General features: G+C 34.4%; 2 protein-coding genes across 2 annotated transcripts in view; one reads left to right on the top strand and one right to left on the bottom strand.

Annotated features, from left to right (window-relative positions):
- Window positions 1-12,436, top strand: part of LOC106666158 (transcription factor IIIB 90 kDa subunit) — a 37,912-nt gene extending 25,476 nt beyond the window's left edge. Inside the window, exons 5-14 of the mRNA XM_014393118.2 lie at window positions 6,183-6,332; window positions 10,028-10,121; window positions 10,178-10,307; window positions 10,410-10,518; window positions 10,829-10,942; window positions 11,001-11,201; window positions 11,263-11,373; window positions 11,765-11,885; window positions 11,962-12,185; window positions 12,256-12,436. Of these exons, the coding sequence (XP_014248604.1) occupies window positions 6,183-6,332; window positions 10,028-10,121; window positions 10,178-10,307; window positions 10,410-10,518; window positions 10,829-10,942; window positions 11,001-11,201; window positions 11,263-11,373; window positions 11,765-11,885; window positions 11,962-12,185; window positions 12,256-12,401 (1,400 nt within the window). The 3' untranslated portion in view covers window positions 12,402-12,436. The remainder of the gene's footprint in view (window positions 1-6,182; window positions 6,333-10,027; window positions 10,122-10,177; window positions 10,308-10,409; window positions 10,519-10,828; window positions 10,943-11,000; window positions 11,202-11,262; window positions 11,374-11,764; window positions 11,886-11,961; window positions 12,186-12,255) is intronic.
- Window positions 12,437-13,494: 1,058 nt separating this feature from the next.
- Window positions 13,495-14,858, bottom strand: LOC106666281. The gene is made up of 5 exons (XM_014393362.1): window positions 14,693-14,858; window positions 14,290-14,470; window positions 14,136-14,229; window positions 13,900-14,079; window positions 13,495-13,843 (listed from the first exon to the last, which is right to left on the bottom strand). The coding sequence occupies exons 1-5, from the start codon at window positions 14,767-14,769 to the stop codon at window positions 13,698-13,700; spliced, it is 678 nt and encodes a 225-aa protein (XP_014248848.1). The 5' UTR covers window positions 14,770-14,858; the 3' UTR covers window positions 13,495-13,697.
- Between the last annotated feature and the right edge of the window lie 5,192 nt (window positions 14,859-20,050).

The raw sequence follows: 20,050 nt of genomic DNA on the forward strand, positions 1-20,050 counted from the left end.
ACTTTTTAATCATAATTTGTTTTGAATCTAAGTCGTTCCGATCCTTTTGGTCTGCCTATTTCTCGCAGTTTCGTTCTGTCCAATAAAACCATTTATACTGTGAGATTATTTCTAGCGGTCAGCGAGGAAATAAATCTGAGCGATGAAACGGATCAGTATGATCGGAGATATTCAACTAATCTCATCGCCCCGTAGACCTCAAAAATGCCTCACTCACGCAATGAATCAAAAACATCCTTTTTGACTACAGCACATCATGAGCAACAACAGCAAATCATGAGGGAACTAAGTTTTTAGTTCAGTTTCTGCTATAGTTTGGTTGCCCTGGAGGTAGCTCGTCTTGCGTTTTTCCATTGCTGGTAAGATATGGCGATCTGAAGAAGAAGGATCAGGATTAAATTCTGAGCATGGTAGAAAGATTCGATCCTTTTAGAAAAGTTTTTACTTTTTATGTCGGTTAAGTATGTGACCATAAGTTTTTTTATAGTTTGGTCTTTTCCAATCATTTCGGTCTTCTTAACTTGGCTCCTGGCTCGCAGAAATATTCTTATAAAACAAGCTCGTCATATTGACTAAAGTATAGAGAACTTGCTAATTTTTACCATTTATTACTTTTTAACCATACTTTGTTTTAAATCTAGGTCGTTCCAATCATTTTGGTCAGCCAATTCTCGTTGTTTCGTTCTTTCAACTTAATTAAGTCAAGAAAGTTTATACTGTTATGTTAGCTTTTGCAGTGAAAGGTTTTTAGTAAATTCAGGTCTGATAGGTCATTGTATATTTTGTTGTTACCTACTATGACGATGTATGTAATATTGCGCTAAGTCTTAATTTCGGGGAAGTGTTTCTTCTTCAAAGTTTTGTAATAATACTTTTGCTAGTACGTCTTGATCTAGACGGGCCGAAACATTGAGAATAGGCAGAACAAAGTGATCGGAAACGATCGAACTACAGGTTCATCACCACTCAGAGCTCAAGAAGAAATATCCTGTAAGTTTTTACTGAAGTAAACCTTTCTTCATTTTCAATCAAACTGGGTAAAGCCCTTCCAAAATCTCTACACACACAACATGGACATTTCAGTTGTTTAAAGAGCTCAAAATTGACAGAACGCCATTACGGATCAAGGATGTCGTTCACAGCATCTTTCAAAATTAAAACAAAAACCCTTGAGAGAATGAGCTGGGCATTCTTCCTCAGGCAATGCCATGAAAACAGAAAGAATAGGCGGATCAAAATTATCGTAAACAACTAAATTATAAATTCACCACCCCGTAGAACACAGAAAGAAATCTCATGTTATAAGTTGTGTTAACTAAAGTAACTAAATTTAAGCTTGTTTATTTTTTCTCTTAAAAATCAAACATAGACTATATTGATCTCTGTAAAATAAATTTATCCAATTTGACAGGTCCGACTGTTAAGAAATAAAATCATTCTAATGTAACATTCTGTTGTTCTGTGGTTGTGACATAATTTAATGTGTAAATGTATTGTGAATATGAAAATTCTCACCTTTGTCTTATGGCCTTCTTACAGCTGCACTTCACAATACCTCCATTTTATTAAAAAGGCTGCGAAAAATTCAATCGCCGGCCGAACCGATTTTATAAGAAAAGTGCTCTGTTAATTATTTCTACAAAGGGTCGAAGCTATTTCACAATTTTTTGTTATTTGTCCCTAGGCTCGAGGAAAACTGGCGAGAACCCGTTTGCGGCGGAAAGAAAACTGTTTTTTCGCCTTCATTAACGAAAGATTTAACGGAAACTGCGATAATCTAACAGACGGCGTCGTATTTAAGGCCAATATTCATTTTCACACCCCTCCGAGCCGTTAGCCGTGGAATTAAAAATCATATCACCATTAACGCCAGTTTTCTTAATAGAAAATATGCTGCACTAGATTCTTATCTATTGTAATTATTTCATTCTTAATTCTCCCGTATTAAAAGGGATTTGAGAACGAGGAGAAAAGATTTTCCTATATTCCGTTGATAAATTACTGTTTAATTACTGCTGATTTCTAGCGTTATTTCTTACGCGCTTATTTTTTTTCTATATTAGATTCTTTTAATTTCCATCATCTGGGAAGTATAGTTTTGTCCAAAAACATCAAACATCTGAATACCTGACATTCCGTCTGCACTGGGCTTGCAGAGAATTTTACGTGATGTCTGCAGCACAAACCTGTATCTTCTGAAAAAGGTACAGAACGCAAATTGACTAAAAAAAGCGTCTAGCATGATATAACAACTCCCTTATTGTTGGTTATTGACTAATGTTAGTCGAAAAAATATCACTCACTTGATTCCCCCATTTACCAGTACTGGGTCAGGAACGACAAAGTTACATCAAACCTATTTGCAACCCATTTATAATGCACCTTTACTCCTCATCGAGACATAAATGTTGCTCCTCATGCATAACGGTTTGTGCATAACCTTAATATAGCAATTCCTCTTCATCTCCCTTTTCATCCATCTGAAGTTAAGTACCACATTCAAAAATCCTCGAATAGAAAATCTCCTGGTCATGATATAATTACTAACAAACTATGTGAGAAAGCTCACACAAAAGACCATAGTTTTCTTAGCCGCAATATAATTCTATCCTACGGACAACTCACTTCCTCTCTATGGAAATATTCTCATTCTAAAGCTCACAGTCCTCCCAACAACATCTTACAGGCCCATCAGCCTTCTTCCTTCAACGTGCAAAATACTTGAAAAAAACCCTTTTAAAGAGCTTAATTAATATCTGACAGAGATACTCGTACAACCATTACTTCGGGCTAATTCGGCTTCCATCCTCATCATTCCACGATCCAACACTATCTACTCTGCTCTAGAGAATAAAGAATATTGCTTGGGTGCGTTACTAGATGTAGCACATACTTTTTAAACGCTTCCTATCACTCCTTACTAGAAATCCTATCTAACCGAACGTTCCTTCAGAGTGAGGTGTGGCAACGAATTCTCAGAACTCTGACAGATTCAAGACGGCGAGCATTCTTAGTCCCATCCATGTATCATTTGTACTGCTGACCTACCTATACACTCGAAATATCATCACCACCTACGAGGACGAATAGACAATTTTTTCCTCTAACTTTGATTCCCATCCAAGCTACCATGATCAGCTAACTGTCATCAAATTTCTATCTATATAATAATGGGCATCTGTCATTGCCTTTCTAATCTAGGTATTTGATACATTGTATCTTTAACGAGATCAATTAAAGCCAGTGAGGATTATAAAAAACATAATATTTATAGGAAACAATTTTAAACAGTAGCACCTCGACTTCCCTCCCCGAGGAATATCGTGTACTGTGGAGTGAGTGTGTGACGGCTGGAGAGAAAAAGTAAATTATTAGACAGAATGGAGTGGGTTCAACCCCGCCCCGATGAATATCGAGTACTCTGGGATTAAAAACTAGAAATCAGCTAGTCAATTCCTAGTCAATACGCCTTGGGGTGTTAATTTAAAAAGTTTTCTACTTTAGTTTTGTAACTTCCGATGTAGCAAATGTTTTCCCGTTTCATTCCTGGATAGAGAAATGATAGTCTGAAGGAGCACGGTCGGGTCTGTGGGGGGGGGGGGTAGAAGCTTGATTCTATCATTTTGGAATTTACCTTATTATGAAGCTTCGTCGTTTCCTCACTACTTACCAATATTAAAAGCAAAATCGATAATATCGAGGTACTACCGCGCCCAAACTTTAGTCCTCATCCTGCTTCTTCAGACTATCACCTCTTAACGGCAATTGAAAACCAAAGAAGTCTTTTCAGAGGATCTTCGGAAGAGGTCAAAACAGAGACAACTTCCTTACGGTTTTCGCCGAGCTTTCGACAGTTTTATACTGTCATCTTCAGGGCCTGCTTTATTATCATATAAACAAACAATTAAAACATGAAAAAAAAATAATTACAACAATAATTGGATATCTTACTTTAAAACCTAATAGGAAATTAAAGAACATGGTGTTTTGGGCACAGAAGTACATTATGTTTTTTTTTCGGCTCAGCATCTAAATATTGATTTAAATGGAATAAATTAACAATTAAAAATTATAGCTAAAATTACAGTAAAAATAAAGTTAAAAAAACGTGGTCGAGAAAGGTTACCTTATATAAGTCTAAAAAACCAATAAAATCCACCTTTTTTTAGTTTTTCAGGTACAAATGATCACAGTACGTTTCCCAAATATATATATATACAATTAACTTATTTTAAAATTTAAATAACAATAAAGTAGAATCACAGATCAAATCAATAAAAACCGATAAAAACAATTTATTGATTTGATCTGTGATCCTACTTTATTGTTATTTAAATTTTAAAATAAGTTAATTGTATATGTATATATATATTTGGGAAACGTACTGTGATCATTTGTACCTGAAAAACTAAAAAAAGGTGGATTTTATTGGTTTTTTAGACTTATATGAGGTAACCTTTCTCGACCACGTTTTTTAACTTTATTTTTACTGTAATTTTAGCTATAATTTTTAATTGTTAATGTATTCCATTTAAATCAATATTTAGATGCTGAGCCGAAAAAAACATAATGTACTTCTGTGCCCAAAACACCATGTTGTTTAATTTCCTATTAAGGTTTTAAAGTAAGATATCCAATTATTGTTGTAATTATTGTTTTTTCATGTTTTAATTGTTTGTTTATATGATAATAAAACAGGCCCTGAAGATGACAGTATAAAACTGTCGAAAGCTCGGCGAAAACCGTAAGGAAGTTTTCTCTGTTTTGACCTCTTCCGAAGATCCTCTGAAAAGACTTCTTGTATCCAGCAGGACGATAATCTAGTTCATCGAAAACCAAAGACTTGGTACCTCCAAGATATTGATCAGCAGGTTTTTAGTTAGCAAACATCGGGAGTGATGGGCTAAAACTGGAAACTAAAATAAACACATGGTTTCTCCATGAATGGCTGTTAAAGGCAACATTGCTTTTTATTCTTTGTGGGTCATCACCGATCATCCTGGTCCGTTTCATTGTTTAGGTTTATCTCCTCACAAACCTCTTGAAGAGATCTCACTGTATAAATAATTTTATTAAAACCAAAGTTTCTTCGTTTTCACCAAAGTATCTCCAAACCATGAACATAAACATGTATTCGTTCCAAGAGCATAGAATTGATATAACGCTCTTATAAAACACATTTATAATGGATCATCTTCACAATTAAAACAGAAAACGCCGAAAGTATTTTTTTTTTGTTCAAATTGACTTCGCCTTGCGATCAGTACTGCAGGCTGTCCTCTGATGTCGATAAATTGTCGAAGGAAAAGTTTAGTAAGAACACCTACCGACCCTGAACTCTTTTGCGGTATACCAAATTGTTAAAAACGTTCATCCATCTGAAAATAGTATAGTTAAGAATAAGCCACCAGTTCAATGGGCCTACGAAAAAGTTCATTAAAAGACCATTTCAGAAACTATCGGCGGAACTAATAAAACCTAGGATGTTAGGATTAGAATGGTAGACTGATGACCAGATACTACTGAATATGGAGCAGGAGCAGCAGCAACAAACCTGTCCTAATGTTGCCAGGAAGTTGTAATTTCGGAACGTGTCCAATGTTGGTGCAGATAATCCTTAACAAAGCTTTGGGTTCTGGTAAAAAGCTCTAGACCATAATGGTTATTGCAAAATAGACCAATAAAATTGTAAAGATCACTCATAGTAACTAAACCTAACCTGCCTAAAGACAGTGCCATGTTTCCTGATGTTCATCTTGCCTGATGGGAACATGACTTAACTTTTCGAAACTTATTTAAGTGGTCATTCACTCTTAACTTTCTTTTTTTGTCATTTTGACTGTTGTAGAGTGCTTTTTGCAATCAATTTTTCCTTACTGTTTAGTGCATAGCTCGCGTAATATATGGGTTTTGTATTTACAATATGATTCAGTACAGTAAATGCTTACTTGCTAAAATTGATAGTAGGATAACATTAACATCAGTCTGCATGTGAAATGTAAAAAATGAGCTTTTAAATTGAAAACGGGTTTTTTTACTCACTCCTTTAGTACCTGTGATGTTTTGTTCAAAAGTTCTGACAGTGGTTATTTTGTGTGGGAAATCTTGTAAGCAAGAGGAATCGTGATGTTTCGTCGATTCTGTGACACGATATACGACTTTATTTTAAAAATTGTTTACAGATCCTTGCATGTACGTGCTCCGGTTCGCGAACAAGCTCGAGTTCGGCGAGAAGACCCACGAAGTGACCATGACCGCCCTTCGACTCGTCCAGAGGATGAAAAGGGATTCGATGCACTACGGAAGAAGGCCATCTGGAATCTGCGGAGCAGGTGAGGACCCCACGAAAAAAAATCTATCCAAACATTCATAAAACACTAAAACATTTTGGTAGAATCGATTTTGAATAAAGCATAATTTTTCGGAAGTAACGAAAGTAATAAATTTATTTTATTGGACAAAAGTTTCTATGTTAAATGTTGTGGCAAGACGACGAATCAAAACAAAATGTCGGATAAAACCTGACGTTGGGCCCCCAGCAAACTTTCCCCATTGTCTTCCTAAGCCGATTATAATTATTTGATTCTACACCATAAAATCGTTGTCATTCTCCCAAAGCCTATTAATGCCTAGTTTATAAAAAGAGAAAATCATGATAAAAAGATCAGCTTAAAATATCCTACCCGCGTCAGAGACAAAAGGAGATAAACCTTATCGATCGGGCCTATTAGCGCTAGAAAATTTGGCTGGATTTTTATCTAGGATTAATTATTATTTTCATTTTCATTTAAATACGTAGATATTTCCCTTTGAGAAAAAGCTAGACTATTTTCAAAAGTAGCAATTTTTTTTTAATATACAAAAGTCCGACTTGGTAAAACATATCGGGGGACATATTGGATTTTGAATCTACTTCAAGTACCAGTCAGTCGGACGTTACTTAGTCAAGTTTTTATTTTGGCGTTAATAACATTCGAATAATATTTGGAATTTAGAATCCTAGTTGTTTCAGATGTAAGATAATGTTTTTATATATATTCATTTAACCCCCTTTAATTTTATTCTACGAGAACTCAGCGAACAATGAACCATGCTGATGAAAATTTCTCTAATTGTTTACAACTAGACACGTGTTCATTTTTTATTTTAAATACTTTTTTACTCCAGGTATGAACATGTATTGTATCGTATGAACGTGTATTTAATGAACAGCCTCTGCCGTATACAACGAATGCAATTTGTCCAAAACAAGATTTGGTGCTTATAGTATTTTATTCACCCGCAAAGTTCACATTTCTATTGACTGACTGAATCCTTGGCTGGACCAATTAAATAAATTTAAAAACTATAAATAATTATTAATACATTCATCTTAAGTATTTCCCCTATAGATTTAGTTATTTACCCAGCTATTCGACGCCGTCTTTTGTGCTTAGCCGCCGTTTGCCCTTTCACGTTTTCTTTAGTTCGGGCATATCACATTATTCGAATGAAAACCTGATATGTAACAATTAAAACATAAAAAATAACATTAAAGTTTTGCTTACAAAGCACATAGATTATGAAACAATACAAAACAATGTTTAAAGTGTAGCCCATTAACGTCCATTTTTTAAAGTGTATCATCGTTTACAAGGGAGTGTTAAATATAATTAAATGTAAATATTGTAACATTACACACTGACACTGCTGGTATCATCGTAAAGAAGTGACTATCTTTATTTAAGAGGGTAGTCATCCTGGAATCGATTGCATGCCTGGACTGCTGGACTAATCTGCAACTTTTAAGGCATTCAGATCATGTGATTAACATTGCTGAACTGTACTGCTCATTAGAATTTATGGTCACCAGATATTCCAGCGTTGCATATTCATTGGTGAACTCTACAACTTAATACTTCAATATATTCCAACCTTTTCTAGTTTTGAGTAACATTTAAATTACCAAACAGTAGAACAGATAGAAATAGTGAGATTTCCATTGTGACTGCAGTGGCCGAGTGGCTAGGGTGTCCGGATATTTGACACACTTGTGGTTCTGGGTTTGAATACCGGTAGAGCCCATGGCTTTTTAATTGATGATAATATGAAAAATGCATTGTGGAGTGGTTTGACCTCTCGTTCATGAGAGCCTACAGGTAGTTGGACATTAAGCCCTCCTTTATGACAGTAATTATTTAAACTTTAATGAGATTGGATGATCTAGGAGGTGATGAACCTTTAATTTGATTACCGATCAACTTGGTCTGCCTATCCTCGCTGGTTTGGCCTGTCATTAGCTTTGCATGGCAAACCTGCTATTGCAGTCATCATTTTGAAAATGAAAATACCATCCTCTCAAGTGTTTTTATTTTTATTTTAAAGGATTCTGTGATCCTCTATAACTTTGCTAATGAGCGTTCTGTCAGTTCTGAGCTCTTGGGATTATTGCAACATCCATATTATGCATGTACAAAATTTTGGAAGGGCATTACCCAATTTTGGAGATCTTGAGATTTCCTCTTTAACTCTGTAATGGACTTGTGGTTTGATTTTTTTAAAAATCTCTGTTTGTTGTTTATTGTTAATTCTTGATGTTTACTAATTTTACTTATTACTAAAAAGATTAATTAGTTTTGGTAGATTTTAATTTTTGTAAATTATATGTGAGAGGGAAATCTTTTGTATATCCTTTTGTTCATTTGAATGTGACCGTCTACATATACTGTCTTCGTTTGATCTAGCTTTGATTTATCAAGATGAAGATTGTGAAATGGTGAACCCACGTGACTACCATGATGAGCAATTATCATATTACAGAAGGAATTTGAAAACTAACTTTCCATTATGACCTAACCATATGTATCATTGTTTGACCATGCTCTATATCCATACGTTTTGAAGTAGATTTTTTTAGTAATTTCTTAGATACATTCTTACTAGTTTCTTGGTCATTCTTATTGCCATTTGGATTGTATCATTGACATTTTTCACTCTTAGACAAATATCCATTAGGACGTAGATAAATATACTTATTCTATTTGAGTATATGTGTTTATAAATAGACAAGCATTACATTATTGAAATGTTTCCAGTTTTGTCCCAAAGGTGCATATTTACAACCTAAAAATCTAGTCCAGTGTGTGATTCTCGTTTTCTGCTTTTCAGTTTTACTTCAGCATAATGTTTCTAGTACATTGGGTATGCACTTGGCTTGAATGAATGATATTTAATTCTCACACCCAACTAGAACAGCTTGGTCCTAAACAAATTCAGATAATAACATTCCCAATACTGTGCCTTCTTTAGCTGATAAAATTCTGTAGTAGTGCTGGGCTAGTTTTAAACTAAAAATATAAAAATACTTATTGACCTATTGCCAATTTTGATTCCAGGTCAATTCTTATTTGCAAGTTTGGAATAAGCAAGTGGTCTAAAGTATTAAATTCCAACTATTAACTACCAATTTGCTAGTTTATTTTACAATGATTAGTCCGTGTTGTATGAAGGGTGATGAAATTTGGTCATTGCTGATCCATTTGGTCTGTCTAAACTGTGAAATCCCCGAAACATGTCTGACAGTCCAAACAAGCGAAGATAGGCAGACCAGAATAATCAATAACAACCAAATTTCACTTTTAATTGATATTCTCTTATATTTTTGTGTGTGCATATTTGGAAATTTTGCTAATTTTATAAATTTAATTGTTATTATAATTGTGTGACACATCGACGTTAAATAAAGGTTATGAATGAAAATAATGTCTCAATATTGTGCCTCGCAGACCCCATAAAACATCCTGGATTGTATAAATTTAATATAAAGTTTTTAATAAACTGGCATGGGTTTTTACTAAATAAACATTTGTAAGAAATGCTAAAAGTGATATTGTATATTATGAACAAACTTTATCTTCGTAATAATAATGCAATAAGAAGGAATTATAATATACCTACCAAAATACAATATTTGGAATACTTTTTTTATTCAGTTTGGATGAAATATTTTAAATTTTTCATATTGTACAATTTCTTTTTCTTCTTTCAGCGTTACTGATGGCTGCAAGGTTACACGAGTTTAACAGGACGGTCGGTGATATTGTAAAAGTGGTTCAAGTTCATGAGACTACACTTAGAAAGAGGTACAGCCAATTTTTTTATAATCTGCTTGTCGCTATCTAATTAACACTATCAACAGGTTGGTTGAATTCGGTGAAACGCCGTCCAGTTCCCTGACCCTCACGGAATTCATGACGGTGGATCTTGAAGAAGAGCAGGACCCACCTTCATACAAGGCTGCAAGGGCCAAAGACCGCGAAAGGCTCAAGGTGATTATTTCACCATTTGGGGACATTGAAACCGTTTATAAACTGGCTAATAGACATGAAAAAAAGTAACTTGTGTGACGTATTGATTATATTTTCCACCAGGGCTTCGAGGACAAAGAAAGGCTGAAACAGTTCGCCCGGCTTCAGTCTGAAATTGAAAAACACATCATTGAGAAAAAGAAACGCAAGTTATCACTCGAAGAAACTACAAGTCAGTACAATCATCAGCTTTGATAACTTTTGAGTTTTTTTTGCTTAAATTTGTTAAAATATGATTTTACAGAATAATATAATGATTGTACAAGATGAAATTAATTTTTACTTTACTTATTTAAGTAACTTTTTCAGAATTTTATTTAAGTTAAAACAGACTTTAGCTTATGTTTTTTAGGAGTTATACAATTATTTTATAAGAATTAATTGTAAGAAATTTGTGAAACATTTTGTAAAACTGCCTAATTAATGACAGGTTTTCTTAGGTAAATAGTAATCGATTTAAATAAAACGTATTAATTTTATAGATGATGAGGAGGGGGACCTAAACAATTTTATTTCCCAGTCAACCCTGGATATCCTAGAAAATATAGAGGAGGATGAAGACATAGGAACTGACGCTTGTGACACAGTTGGTTTAGGTATGTTGTTGATGTTTTTTATTTTGTTTTTTTCTTCGTTACAAGTTTAATCATGCAGGTCCGAGTATTGAGTCGATGGGACTCGTTGAAAACCACGAATCCCCTCTGGATTTTAATTACGAGTGTATCGGAGGTGAGCTTGACACAGAGGGACTCGATGATTCAGAGCTTGACGCTTACATCATGACAGAAGGCGAGTCAGAAGGGAAAGGCGCCATCTGGACGAAGAACAATGCAGATTACCTTAAGGCCAAGCAGGGTAACATTAACACATGGAGATTCTTTTTTCTTTCTTTACACTTACTAATTTTTGTTCACAGAGAAAGAGGAAAAACTAAGAAAAGAGCAAGAGGACGGGAAAGCTCCTGACAAAAAGAAAAGAAGAATAATGAATAAAAAAAAGGCATCATTAATACCGGCAAACTCCGCAGGTAATTTTTGTTAATTTTTCACACATATTAATAAATATAATAATTTTTAATTTTATTTTTGCTTTAATTTCAGCTAAATTTTTTAAATTTCTTAAATATTACAAAATTTAAGAAGTCATTAACATGTGCAATCTTTCAGTAGAGTCAAACTGTTATGAGGTTATCAATATAATAAAAGCACTTAATGATTTTTGATGATGTAGAACACTAACCCTTTCATCATTACCGATCCTCATGCACGGAAAAACACATTTTTTTAAAGGAAAATACGAAAATTCTGGATTGCTTTTTAGAAAGATGATCATTTAAATTCATTGCCACTCGCTTACTACATATATAAATTTCTAGTTAATTTGAATTAATTTACAATTAATTGTTTATCTTGTTTTAGGAGAAGCAATTGAAAAAATGCTGCAGGAGAAAAAAATATCAACGAAAATAAATTATGATGTTCTCAAGAGTTTGAAGATAAACTTGAAGCCTGATGGCTTGTCTGGTAGCCTGGAAGGAATGTGAGTTTAAAAGTCAAACAAATCTTCAAAATATTTTGCAAATTTTTTTGTTTGAAATTTATTTATGTGCTTAAAGGAAAGCTGAGGTGATATCTAAAGAGGAACTTTTGTCTTCGGTACGAGAGCAATTGCCTCAAGAGGAGGATCCCACTCAGAAATCGATCGAAATTCCCTCATCACCAAAGATCGTGGAGAAAAGTAAAACGCCTGATGTAGCATCACCCCAAAGGTCACCGACTGAAAAACGTGTTCAGGAAATGAACAATGACAAGCCACCTGTTGACAATCAAACCATTAACCGTCAGACATATTTCATTTTTTTGCTTTTGTAAATGTCAGCTATTGATTTTTCTTGTCCTTTCCTTTATAGATGACGATGTGGATTTGGATGATGATGAATTTGAAGCGGAAGAAGCGGGCGGAGGTGTTATGTCAGTAGCACAAATGCTGAGCCAGTATAACGGAGAGGAAGACTGTGATGGGAATTATTATGATTATGATGATGATGATTATTAGGATGTAGTTTTGCATTGTAATTTTATTTAATTGGTATATAAATTTTTTAATAGTTGTAATTTAATTTTTATATTTTAAGTGTATTTATGTATAAATAGCATTGTATGATAATTATTTATTTCTTTTTTTTAAATTTAACATAAGTATATATAAATTATAGTAAAATAACATGTATTTGTATCAAAATTTTACTTAAACCTAAATTTATTATTTAACATTTCTTTCCATTACCTGCACTTTATAGATGATGGACATAGTAGCTACAGTTGTATTAGTTTTTTTTATGAATTAATTATTATACTTATTATTGAATTTAATTATCAAGTCTAATTGACCAAATTACTTCTTTCAATTAATTATTCTTTTTATCTAAGGTCTTGTTGAGATGAAAAAGTTAGTGCCATGAGCGGGATTCGAACCCACGATCTTCAGCTCAATATGCCGGTGTTCTAACCACTTGAGCTACCGTGACGAAGTCATGAGCTGAAGATCGTGGGTTCGAATCCCACTCATGGCACTAACTTTTTCATCTAAACCAAGACATTAGACAAAAATAATAATTAATTGAAAAATTAATTGTCAATTATCACCTGTTCCTCGATTCTTTAAAATTGTCAGTTACGTCCATTATCTCAGTATCAAGGAAGTGAAAAAATCTTTGTTTTATTTTTTTATTATTAAAATTATTATTTTTAAATATTTTACTACAAAAGGTTAGCAAGTTAAGAAAACAAGCTGGCGATTACAACTTGATGTTTGTTGGCCCATAAATAATATGTACATACATACATAAATGTATGATAATAGTAAAACACATTTGTCAATCTATTTTAATCGCTCACTCACTTATTCTTTCAATAACAGACTGATTTATGCTATCTCATTAACATAAATTTCTCCTTCACTTAATCATTCACATCATTCAATTGCTCATTTGATCAATTGAATTCTCACAGATATTCTTGTAATTCCTTGAACATTAATACATTAATAAGTAAGTGCATGTACTCACAATTGAAATTGAATTACCAAAAGAACATATTTACCAACTTATTAACTAGTGAAATTTCTTGACTCGTTAAAGAAAGTCGACTGTAGTTTAAAAATAATTTGAAGTTTATTATTAAGTTAGTGATGATGCTTGTGCAAGGTGGTAAGAATATGCATTACTAAGGCATCAGCCGACATTTTAAAACCATTTTCCCAGTAATTAGGCAGAAAATGGGTTAAAAATCGATTAGATCTTTGTTAAAAGGTTGCAAGTATTCGTAATCAGTTGGTATGTTTATGATGAACTTAAAGACAGTTGCAGCCCCAGCGTCTCCTGCTCGTCAGTAACGGTTCTGTAAACTGGAGAGCTGCTTTCGAAGTTTCAGCACCGACTTTGCTTATTGTATCCTGGTATTCCGACCTCATTCTGAATTTGGCTTCTTCAGCTGGATCTAAAAATTAAAATGACGGGTTATCTTTGTAATATTGTATGATTTTATTGACTTACTATCGTAATATGTGACTTCTTTTGGTGCGCCGACGTCAGGACAGGCAACAGCTATCGATCTAAATTTGGTCGGATCTCTATATCCCTGGTCATCCAGGCCTATTCTCAACATTGCAACGGGGGTAACGACTGGATCGTCATGATCCGCCATCATTGGACGGTAAGAAACAACAGGGAAATCTGTTTAAAAAAAATTGTTATCTATCAATAGAAACTTTTAAAAATAAAGTCATTACTTCTTTTTGCGAAGTTAAGCTGATAAAGGGAAGCGATGACATCCTCTGAATCAGTGCAAGGATGGTCCAGAATCTCATTTTCTAGTATTGTTCTCTGAAGGAAAACAAATCAATAGAAAATATAGTGAAAGTTGATTTGAAAATTAGTTCTTACTTTATGAGCTGTGGCAACCATGGCTTCCCTGAAAGCCTGTTCTTTGAGCTTGAGGTGCCTCGCCCTCTCAAAATGCGGGCTCCATGAATGCCTGTCGCAGTGACAAGGCTTCTTCTCTTCGAGAAGCTTCTGAGCCCTGGCCTTTTTGGCTACTGGAGGACAACCCGGAGGCTCACCAGGCCTATTAACATGATTTATAAATAAATTTATTTTTCCTTCTGGGTTTTAGGAAATTTGAAATTTAGAGAATTGTGAGGGAATGGGCATTGTTTGGTATTAGGCACCATTCTACGATTTTACAATGAAGATGTGTTTATATCGAATATAGAAAATGTTAAAAATGTGTATGTTTCATACCAAAACATTCAGAAAATGTATGGACTGTTTGTAATAACAATCTTACTTGAAAATTATCGGGGCGATGTAGGGCCAAATATAGTCCCCTTTGTAGACTGTCTGGTACGGTTTTAAATCTCCCATTGTATCTGTGTTTTAACTGGAATTTAGTGTAAATTTAGACGATTTGTGGCCGAAAAATGGTTTCCATGGTGAACAGATGGTATGGACGTGGTTTTTATATCAAATAAATATTTGAAATAAATAGTGCAAATTCTGAAAATAGACCTCTTCCGCCATCTTTCGTTTTCACGAGATTTTCTTTGACTCCTGCGTCAAGCAATGGCTTAAAATGCTTTCTTTTCTTTTAAAGAAACAGTTTTGTTCATGTTGAACAGCCCAAAGGAGCTTAACATAAATGGAAATTGGGAAAACTCGAACATTTTCCCACTACCTGTCTCAATTTCGGCCGTGAGATAAATCCGTACAGAATTTACCGACTGCAATGTCGGTCACAAACAAATTCAAGGCTTTTACTCGACCGAAATATTTACAAACAGAATACCTTTCTGGAATACGTGCGACGACATTAAAAATAGTTTTTGATATAGTTACGTTGAAAGTCAAGACGTCCCCTAAAAATAGAAGAGCGATGAAAGCAAATGAGTCAGAACCGGCTTCAAGTAGCTTGATTTGAATTAAAAGCAGAAGGAGTCAATTTGTACAGAGAGACAAAGATCATTCTTAGGGGTGGCCTAAATTAAATAACGATATCCAGTCTAACACAATAGGCGGTTAGAATGAAGAGAAGATTGATTAAGTACATAAATATTATTCAAAAAGTATAATAGCTGTTTTTGAGTCCATGTTCAATAATTAAACAGTGATTTATTAATCAGTATTATTGACACCCTTGACTGGGATTAAGCCCATTAACCATTAAGCCATCATATCAAAGCGTTTCTGCTTCCAACTGCAAACGAATTTCCCTTTGTTTTTCTCTCAGGCAAAAGTTGTTTTTAATTTTGAGGAGAAAGTTATCATGTAGCCAAATGTAACAATTTTTGAAGCGTCATCAACTAAAATTGAGAATTGCGTCGTCGAAAACGACTTCAGAAAGCTGGTCAGAATGGATCACACCTCCTGTGTAGAATATTTTCCTGAGTAAAGTCCACTTTTAGAAGTGATTAATGCATCCTTTGCCAATAAATTTTTGTCCTACAAAATCCATTTCTTACACTCCACTACAACATATTGATATTATTTTTTTCTTTTTTTACGGCCGGCAAATTAAATTGGTCATCTAGCCCACAAGTCTTTTCCTGTCTTTCTCGCGTTTTAAGCCTACTAATTTTAGTATTCCTTTCATTTCTCCAGACAAGTTATGATGTAACGGTAACTGATTCTTTCTTTTCATATCGTATTGCTCTCTAAATCTGAAGGCCTCGTCATTGGGTACAAAATAACGCAAATAATGAACACATAGACAAAAACAAGATAAAACCTAATAGTTCGTTAGCATTCACTCTACCCAGAGAACTCGGTATTTCTCAGGATTATTGGGGATGAAGCCCCTCCATTCACGGTAATAACTTACATTCACACACCAGACTTCGTGCTCGAACTTATTCGGGTTAATGGGGGATGGGCACGACCATTCGTGCTAATAAGTTACTTTCTCACACCAGACTTCGTTAAAGCTGTCCCATAGCACTCGATATCTCCTCGAAGCCTCTCCATTTACGCCAATAAATTACATTCACACATTTATTCATACTGCCCTTGAGTACTCGATATTCCAATTAACTATACAGATACTTTATTCACAAAAATAAATAAGACTGCTGAAATAATTAGGCAGTGCACTTGAAGAAAAAAATCAGGAAATAACATTTTTTGACACCCTGGCATACACAAAGGTTAAGGCAAAGTTACAAGGTAGATTGATTCTGAAAGTATCACCATACGATCAACATACATCCAGCAGTCCTGGTCTATTATTAAGCGTGCGACTTTGCGACTCAAACCATTTGAGAGCCCCGATCTGGTTTTATAACTTATTTTTATTATTACAATTAATTAAGGTTTTTAGTTGAGATGAAAAAAAGTTAATGGCACGAGCGGGATTCGAACCCACGATCTTCGGCTAGATACGCCGCTGCTCTACCACTTGAGCTATCGTGACCTCGATCCACTCGGACATCAACTTCCTATCTCAACCCCACCTTATGAGTTTTCCCTCCTTATTTTTATTGTTCAAACAAAGGTTTATTACTATAACGCTGGCTGCATATGTGTTGTCATTCTCCCTACTAATCTAAAATTTTCAACAATAAGATATCAAATAACTTGTGCCTGATAAGAAAAGGTACTGTCAAAACTGACTGATGATCAAAAAATGGATCATCGTCGAAATACGGGTGGTCAGAGATGATCAAACGACTTGACAAAACTACGGTAACATTTATTATAATAAAAACACATATTTCGTGATTTTAAACAATCTTGACAAACGTCAGTTTTTTCTGTAAGGCTGAATTTAAATTTAAAAAACTGCTTCTTAACAATTAGTTCGCCAAAGAAAAAACATTGTCAAAATTTGTATGCCTTCATTAGACGTAGGAATGAATGTTGATTGTTTGTAAGCAGAAAAATATTTTTAAAAATTCTGAATTGGCCATGGTGCATCAATTTATGTTCAGCTAGAGGTTCAACATGTATCTGTGAGAACACAGTATTATCATTATTATCAAATCTGTTGTAGGGGAAAAATCTTAAGTTTTCTTTGGTTTTAGTTAATTCTCATCCATATAAAAAACATATTGGTTAGTAAAACAAATCTTGGTTACTTTTTCCAAAATTTTTCTGAAATTTCTTCACCTCTGAGACAAGGAAAAATTAGTCCCTCCGCCTCTTACTCTTCAGCGTCGGAGTGGTCCCCAGATTTTTAATAATTTTTATTCAGGAGAGAGAATTTTCTCGTTAATTAATAGTAAATAGTTTATATGCATCCAGTGTACAAAAAAGAAAAATGCTATTATTAGAACATCGGAGTATTGATCCGAAGATAACTAGTACTCTTGGGCAGTGTGAATGATGTCTGGTGTGTGAATGAAATTTATTAGCGTGAGTGGAGAGGCTTCTTCCTCAATTATCCCGAGGGATACCAAATACTCAGGGGCAGAGTGAATGTTGTCTGGTGTGAGATTATATTTTATTAGCGTGAAAGGAAGGGTTTCTTCGCCAATTACCTCAAGGAGTAACTAGACCTCAGAGGCAGTGTGAATGAAGTATGGAGTGTGTGAAAGTTCATTTATTAGCGTGAATGGAGAGGCTTTAGACAAAAATATCTCTAGGAATATCGAGTACTACGTGGCAATGTGAAGTACATGTGAATGTGTGGTGTTTAGTGACCGTTAGTTAATCATTATTTGGAGATCGTGAGATGCGGTCTGAAACTGGTACGTGTGAATGTCATTTATTAGCGTGAATGGAGAAGCTTCTTCCCTAATTACTCCGAGGAATATCGAGTATATATGTAGCAATATGAATGCTGTCTGAACTACAATGTATATGTATTTATTATATGTATATATTATCCTCGACGAATAAGGCCCTGCGGAGGAGAGATGCTGACAATAGGAAATGATAGAGTCGGAGAAAGAAGGAAAGGAGAATGTCAGCAAACAATGAGAGGGCCATCGATGACCTATGTACTCTAGTGAGCCCACCCTCAAACTATTTACAATATAATTATTTGTGAATGATCAAAGTAGTTAAAACAGTTATAGTTTTTTCATTTATATAATCGATATACCGTTCGGTAACAACAGAAAGATAAATGCATATCAATGTATAAATATTTTTGGGGGACTGTATACCGGAGAGAGAGAAAAAAAGAAACAGATTTGTTGGTCTGTAAAAATTTTTCAGCTTTGAAAAAATCCAAGTTTAAACTCTTGATACCAGTGGAAGTTTACAAAATGTACACATGATAATTGCTTATTGATTTTGACATGTTTTAGGAATGTAAACGGACGTTTGACAAGTTTTTGGAATCGCCTGGAAAATTTGAGGAAAAATCCGAAGAGATGAAGGACAGCGTTACAGAACTCGTCAGTTCGACGTGACAGTTTTGTTTTTAAATGAATTTTCCAAATTTGTCAACTCTTTCTTTCCATAGGATGAAAATTTCGGATCGAGCGAGAGGGAACTCCGCCTACTGAACGAGAAGGTGCATAAGGAAAGAATGGAATCCACGTATAAACACTCGTTTAATAAACAGCGTAAGTTATTTTTTACACTGCTTTATAAGGGGCGAAGTGTTTCATGATAAGGACTGGTTTTTAAAAATTTATTTAATTTTTATTTTTGGCTCTTTTTGTTTAGAAATATCGAGAAATGACAAGATGACGAAAGTGGATTCCGTCATAAGAAAAAGTTCCCTCGGTTATAAAATCAATCTGAAAGAATTCAGTAAGGGCTCACCCGCAAAATAATCAACGGCGATCCCATGAATAATTAATGCATTTTATAAATTAACAGACTTTTTAATTATTATATTAGTTTAGCCTCTGTTCGTAAAAATTGTGTACAAAAATTGTCCGTAGCTCAAGACATATATTTTATTAATGTATGAACAGTCATGAGAAGTATTATTGTTTATAATTTGCTTAATTATTGTAAAAACTGCTAGATTTGTTATTAATGAGTATCCTTAGCTTTGTTTTACTCGGTGGTTTCAAATAGATTCTGCTGGAATTACGAGAATGTGTTATTTTTACAGTCCTCTACGGACTGTAGTTTACCTCTTTTTTTTTTGTATATTGTTTATCCATTCATGCATTTCTCGTTTAATCTTGTGTCTAATGGTTGTTTAGATTAAACCACTGAATCTAACTCTTTACCAAACTGTTTGAATTTTTATTAAAGGTCCCTAGGCGCTAAATGTAACTTAGTAGTGCTCTTTAATATAAAATGTTAAAATTTTCTTCGAGCAGAGTGTGTGGTAGATGGACCAAAGTCAGAGCACTTATCCGTCTGCTGTCCTGTCAACTGTTCATCATTTTGGTTTGCCTATCCTCGTTGTGTTCGACTGCCGCCAGACGTTGGATGGTAAAATGCCGAAACGAGTCTGTCAGACCAATTCAGCGACGAGGCAGACTAAAATGATCGGTAACGACCAAATTCCAGGTTCCTCACACGGCAAATAACAGAAAAATCTCGAAAAAAATATCTCACGACTAATACTTGTTGAGCTGTGTTGAGTTGTTAAACCTCGATGCCTAGTGGTTTGGACTTTTTAATTATCTGTCCTTCTGAAGGGTGATAACATCGCAGACCACACGGGGAACTATCACAATGTTCAGCTACCAGCTCAACCCCGACACTACTTCAAACAACACGGATATTACACGAATAAAAG

This window comes from Cimex lectularius, unplaced genomic scaffold, assembly GCF_000648675.2.
Source record: "Cimex lectularius strain Harlan isolate CLEC.00 unplaced genomic scaffold, Clec_2.1 scaffold165, whole genome shotgun sequence".
Taxonomy (NCBI): Eukaryota; Metazoa; Arthropoda; class Insecta; order Hemiptera; family Cimicidae; genus Cimex; species Cimex lectularius.

Coding starts and splice junctions, on each gene's coding strand:
- LOC106666281 (XM_014393362.1), bottom strand. CDS start 14,769: ATGGGAGATTTAAAACCGTACCAGACAGTCTACAAAGGGGACTATATT. Junction 14,471..14,692: donor ATCGCCCCGATAATTTTCAA/GTAAGATTGTTA, acceptor TCATGTTAATAG/GCCTGGTGAGCCTCCGGGTT. Junction 13,844..13,899: donor AGAAGTCACATATTACGATA/GTAAGTCAATAA, acceptor TTTAATTTTTAG/ATCCAGCTGAAGAAGCCAAA.